Source organism: Andrographis paniculata, unplaced genomic scaffold (genome assembly GCF_009805555.1).
Source record: "Andrographis paniculata isolate CXL003 unplaced genomic scaffold, ASM980555v1 Contig83END, whole genome shotgun sequence".
Classification (NCBI taxonomy): Eukaryota; Viridiplantae; Streptophyta; class Magnoliopsida; order Lamiales; family Acanthaceae; genus Andrographis; species Andrographis paniculata.
Window position 1 is genome coordinate 3,226,440 of NW_026137621.1, and position 6,648 is coordinate 3,233,087.

A 6,648-nucleotide genomic window follows, 5' to 3' on the forward strand; every position below is an offset into this window, starting at 1 on the left:
TATTTTTTAAAAAAATAATGTATAATTTTATTTAAAAAATGACATATAATTTTACCTTTCGAAAATGCGTAGTTATATATATTTGGATTATATTGTAAAAATAAATTAAAATTGAAATGTAATTTATAAATATAAAAAATTATAGGATAAAATAATATAAAGAAAGAATATAAAGGGAATATGTAAAAATTGAAATTTATGGTTTATATGAAATTACTGTAAATCAAAGTACCGGAGATAGTCTAAAGTTCTTAATTTCATTTATTAGTTTTTGGAAATGACCATATTTACATGAGTCATGGGTCACGCTTCCTCGTGGCTTTTTCTGCGTGCTATCATATAGAGGTATAAAACGCGCTCCATTTCTTATCCCCAATCCCTTCATTCGCCTGCCTGCCTGCCTGCCATTGTGTTGGCTCAGAGAAGTAGGAAGCCGATGTCTCTCTGCAGCGAGTCGCCGTCCGCCGTCACGAGCAGCGACGGAAGTGGTTATGCTGGTAGCGGAGAGTTTATGTTGTTCGGAGTCAGAGTGAAGGTTGATCCGATGAGGAAGTGCGTTAGTATGAATAATTTATCTGAATATGAGCCGGCTAGCAATCCTATCGATGACGAGATGCCCAAGGCAGATGTGGATGGTGCTGGTGGCGCTGGTTACGTCTCCGCCGACGCTGTACCTCCGCCGTCCAAACGGTGTCGTGAGCGTAAGCGAGGTCAGATCTCCAGTCATTTTTACTGTATTTATAAGGTTTTCCGATTCAATTTTTTTTGGAACTGCCTTTTTTTTTTCCTTCATTTCTAGTAGAATTTTCAATAATTGATGGCTTGTATTTTATTTATTTATTTATTTTCAAGTTCAATTGACGAAATTAGTTTTTGTGTTGTTTTTCAATAATTGATGTTGTGTTAAACTGTTAATCCCTCGAAGAACTCATCTGAAATGTGCAGAATAATGATTTGCCATAATTATATTAAATATGATAATGATCTTGCTTCTGTAACTGTAAGACTGTAACTGCACGAAAAATTACTTGTTTTTCGAAGTCAACTAGTAGCAAGATTGTTGAAACAAAGTAAATATCATTTGTGTTATTCCAATCATTTGAGGATAATTTGCAGGAGTTCCATGGACAGAGGAAGAGCACAAGCAATTCTTAATTGGATTGCAGAAAGTTGGAAAAGGGGATTGGAGAGGAATCTCTAAGAACTACGTCAAAACTCGCACACCAACACAGGTTGCAAGCCATGCTCAGAAATACTTCCTCCGCCGGAGTAACCTCAGTCGCAGGCGACGCCGCTCCAGCCTCTTCGACATCACAACCGATCTGGTAAATAGCTTTGCTAACACCTCTTTTACACTTTTAACAGTCTCAAAATTGATAGATTCATGATCAGCAGCAGTGCTATAGTGAACTTGTTCATCAAGATTTACTGCCATGTAAACTAACAAATTCACATATATATATATGTATATTTGTTATTAGGTTGCTCAGGTGCCAACAGAACATTCTAGAACCCAACAAGATGCCACTGCTAATCCAGTTTCAGCCACCACCGCGCCGCCTGTAACTTCCAACACATGTGGATTCTCAGTTGCACCTTTCCCTGTAACCGCCGGACCTGTTTTATTATCAATGCAAGGTGTGAATTGTCCGGCGAAACCAGGAGTTCTCGTTCGACCAGTTCTAGCTTATCCTTCACCAAATCAACGAGCAGCTGCCGAGTCATCGTCGCCGTCTCTGAGGCTATCATTGTCATCAGGGCAGGATCAGCCATCAACAAGGGACTCATCTTTCCAGGTTCTTTCAACCCTTAAAACTGATGATATCCGAATAAGTGTTGCATGATGAAGAAGAACATGAACACGAATAAGAGTTTTTAAAGAAAAAGTAAAGATGGTTCATCATAAATTTCATTGTAAATATAGAGTGTTGATTTTAAAAAAAAAAAAACATAAAATTGAGAAAAAAAGGCATCTTGATGTGTTGCTGCCCATGCTTTTCATCTTCTTCTATAATATATTAAAGAATCTTTAGCCTGTTTTTGGTTGAGGAGTGAAAAATAGACAGCAATTATTTGTTAATGGGCTCTTTTTGTGTGTGTTCTAACTTGTATGGTGGTGGATTTCTATCTTTATTTATGTATGTGGTCATGTTTTGGTTCCACTAGGAATTTATTATTATTATTATTATTATTATTTAAATATTGGATGAATGTGATGGATGGAATTAAATTCCATTTGATCAAGGGAAATTGGAAAAAGTCCGTAGTGGATGCGTAGACAATGACTTGGATTGATTTATTGCCAATATAATAATAATAATAATAAATAATAATGATATATGGTCCCATATATATATATATAATTCATAAAGAATAATGGCATTGGGGCTAATAAATTTTTAAGAATGTTCACAAGGGTGTGTTTGTTCTTTCTGCTTGGCACTATTGGGGTTGTCCATTTCATACAAATATATATATATATATATATATTTGATTTATTATTTATTCTCTAAAACTGTTTTTATCCTCTGTTTCCTTTTTATTCGGGTGTGTATGTTTGGAGTATTGGATTTTAAATTTACTGTTCATCCCATTTTTTTCTTAAAAAAATATCAAATTAAACACTTATTTTTTATTTTTTATATTATACTAAAAATTAATTTTACGTTCAAAATATTACATCAACACCTATTTATATCATATCATACAACTATTCAAATTCAAAATTTTTACTATTCAAATCCCAACTCAAAATCCAAAATCCTAAACAAATTACTCTGTCAAATAATTATTTACTTTTGAAGAAGTTGATACTATAGTTTCTTTATTAGATTTTTTAGGTATACCCATTTTTTAAAATATTATTATAAAAATACAATATATAATATTTATATATTTATTTATACAAATTAATCATTAAATATAAAATATTATTTTTATATATTATTAATATAATTTTTCATACTTCTTAAATATTAAAAAAACAAGGTTAAAATGAAATTTATTTGTAATTTTTTTTTTTTTGTTTGGCGGTGATTAATGCATTGAAATATAAAATTCGATACAATGTTAAGAGGGCACACATTCCATCATAGAAAAACAAACAAAGACAAATGAAATATGAATTATATAAAGACGCATATTACACTGTATAAACACAAATGAAATATGAATTATATTAACATAATACTCTTCCCGCCCCGACTACTGTGTCGGGTTACTGTAAATATAATAATTTAAAAGAAGTTTAATTAATACTTCATTCGTCTCATATTTATATATTCATTTGCTTTTTGTACGAAGTTTTAGAAATATTAGTATTATATTGAGATAAAATAAAAATAAAGGTAAAAAGATTAAATTAAGAGCACGTTTGAATTGACTTAAAAAATAAGCAGAAGCCAAAAGCAGAAGTAGAAGCTAAAAGTAGAAGCAGTTTGATTTTGTATTTGGATAAATCATTATAAAAACAGCTTTTCGTAAAAAATCTGTTTGGACGTTATATAGTTGAAAGTGCTTTTAAACTGTTAAAATTATTTAAAAGGACATACAGTTAATATAATACTAATATTTTTCTATAACACTTTTATAATTTAATTTAAATTTTATAAATTATATTTAAAGATTTTAAATTAAAGTATAAAAAATGTACTTTTAAATTTTGATTATTTATATTTTAAAATTTTAATTTAAGGATAATATATCAATTAAACATAAAATTACAGTATAATATTATATAATTTGTATTTTATAATTTATTTTAAAATTTTATAAATTATATTTAGTAATTTAAGTATAATTAAAAAATTTATATACTCCTATTTACATTCGGTATTTAAATTTTAAATTTTAAACGAAATATAGTACATAAATTAATAATAATAATAATAATAATAATAATGAAAAAGTAGGATAGTTTTACGGTGATATGATTATTTAGGGAAGTAAGACTATTATTTTGGAACGGGCAAAAATGGTAAACAAAACTATTGTATTGAGACGGAGGAAGTATATACTAGCATAAATACTCGTGCTAAGGACGGTGCAAATAATAAAAATTATAATATAATAATATATAATTTAAAATTAAAAAGAAAAATTAACCAACAATTAACAAAAAAAAATTGCAAAATTTTATCTATGAAATAGATAACAATTAAAATATTAGCAAAATTTAATAAAAAAAATAAAATAAATTAATCACTTTTAAATTAATTTGTAAAATATGTGACAATTGAAATATTTATAAAATATACTAAAATAAAATCATATAAAATTATTTATACACAATAATAAAAAAAAAATAAAAGTAAAAAAATAGAAACAAATGCTCACAAAAGATATCTTCTAAAAAATATAAAATTAAACATAAAAAATCAAACGAAATATAATAATAATAAAAAATTCATAAATTTAAAACTAAAATAAAAAATAAATACATTGTTCAACTTTATCTTTATATCATCTTTGAATTGTCATCTTATCTTTTTCTTTTTGAAATATTATAACAATGACATCCCAAAAATCACACATATTTCATATTTGTATCTTCATTTTTGCAAAAAATAATATTTTCATTTTCATCTCTACCAAAAAAATCAGTATTTTGAGAAAAAAAATATTAGAACATTAATACTAAAAAAATACATACACATAATATTCTTGTTATTTGACATTTTTTTGCATTTGGCATTATCTTCTTTTGCATCTTATCTGTACAATATAACAAAAAACAAAAAGTATATCAATATTGTAAAAAAAATATTAGAAAATTAACACACAAAAAAATACACATTTAAAACTAAAATTAAAAAAATACACATTTAAAACAAAACTAAAAAAAAATACGTATACATAATATTCTTATTATTTGATATTTTCTATATCATTTGGTTCATTTTTATCTTGTCTATTTTTTTTTTCTTTGTATGCCTAAAACTTTTGAGAAAAAAATATTATAAAATTACCAAATATAGTATCATTATTTTAACAAAAATATTAGAACATTAACACTAACAAAACAATAGATATAAATAATAAAATAAATACGTAAATGTATATATGCATACAAATAAAAGATAATTCAAAAACAATTAATTAATATATATAATATTTTTAACTAGTACAAAATATCTGAATATGATAGAAAATTATCCAAATAGTTAAGCATTTAAAATCAAAAATAAAATTTAATATAATAATTTCTCCATATTTATATATATAGTTAACAATAAAAAATCAAAATAGATATAAACATATACAAAAAAATATAAATTGAAATTATAATAATGGATAGAAATACAATTTAGAAATAAATATAATTAAAATAAATATAATACTAAACAAACAAATTAAAACAGAAAAAATTAAATTTGTCCATCCCAAAATAGTCTCCTCCAACCGAGTGTTCCGATAAACAACTTTCAATGTCCACAGTCTTTCTCTGAAAAATCCAAAATAACTTCATGAATACAAACTTTTAAATAGCAAACGATAAACAAAAAGAATAAATTGAAATTATAATAAACGATAAAAAATAATTTAGAAATAATTATAATTAAAATAAAAAGAATACTGATATATATATATATATAATTAGCAACTACATATATAAGAAAAAATTCAAACATCCACTAACCCACGATTAAGAGAACGGAATAAAACTGTATATCCACTAACATACTTAAAAATAACTATAAAAATTTTAAAATTAAAAAATATCTAAAAACCTCAAAATTTTGAAATTGCAAATCTCAAAAACACCCTTGTCTAGGATTAGAGGTAGGCAAAAAAATTAAACCCAACCATCGAACGGTTGACTTGAACCGAATTTTTGGTTAACTGAGAAAATTCGATTTGAATACAAATACTGAATATTTGATTTTATTCGGTTCGGTTCAATTTCGATTTTTTGATATTTTTTTCGATTCGATTAACCGAACCATATATATATTTATATTATTATCTGTTACGGAAATTACAGGAAATCAAGAAGAGACAAACAAAGACACAAGAACACAAGAATTTGGTAATCCATTTCGATCACGATGATCTATGTCTGGGGGCGCTCCAAGTCAGGAATTCTACTATAAAATACGCAGACACATGTTAAAGTGAGAATACATGAATATTGATAGGCTAAATCTATGTCAATAATATCTAAATCATATCTCTAAAATTTAGAATATAATATCTAAATCATATTCGTAGATTTTACGATGTAATTAGGCTTCATATCCCAACAATCTTCCACTTGAAGACTGATTTCATCTTTCACTTCAACATTTTACTTCATCCGCGATAACAACGTCAAGCCTCCTTCTTCACTTATCGAGGCCCATTGAGGTTGAACACAACCTCAATTCATGTAAGGTTACCACCTTAGATTGTCTTTCAGGATTGCTCATAAATCGGTTCACTACTCCCACTGCACGTGCTTTCCACCTCATAAAGGTATCAAAAGCATCATAATTCCACTTACGGAAATATACTCATACCTCCCTTGTAACGTCGTCAATAACCACGGAGTAGTACTGTGAGCCTCCAAGGGTTGATACAAAAGTTGGTTTCCGCAGGTTCGTATGAACCAACTCTAACTTTTCCTTTTCCAGGTCTCTCATACCCTTTGAGAATGCCACCTTTCGTTGC

The 6,648-nt window shown here is 27.2% G+C and overlaps 1 protein-coding gene across 1 annotated transcript; it reads left to right on the forward strand.

The window, feature by feature from the left end:
* The first annotated feature begins 336 nt into the window (after positions 1 to 336).
* LOC127241807 (transcription factor MYB1R1-like) lies at positions 337 to 2,162 on the forward strand. The gene is made up of 3 exons (XM_051261029.1): positions 337 to 710; positions 1,117 to 1,325; positions 1,482 to 2,162. The coding sequence occupies exons 1-3, from the start codon at positions 437 to 439 to the stop codon at positions 1,842 to 1,844; spliced, it is 846 nt and encodes a 281-aa protein (XP_051116986.1). The 5' UTR covers positions 337 to 436; the 3' UTR covers positions 1,845 to 2,162.
* Positions 2,163 to 6,648: the final 4,486 nt, after the last annotated feature.

Excerpts from the sequence above, each read along its gene's own strand:
- LOC127241807 (XM_051261029.1), top strand. The coding sequence starts at position 437 with ATGTCTCTCTGCAGCGAGTCGCCGTCCGCCGTCACGAGCAGCGACGGA. Across the intron at positions 711-1,116 it reads GTGTCGTGAGCGTAAGCGAG|GAGTTCCATGGACAGAGGAA; the intron begins GTCAGATCTCCA and ends GATAATTTGCAG. Across the intron at positions 1,326-1,481 it reads TCGACATCACAACCGATCTG|GTTGCTCAGGTGCCAACAGA; the intron begins GTAAATAGCTTT and ends ATTTGTTATTAG.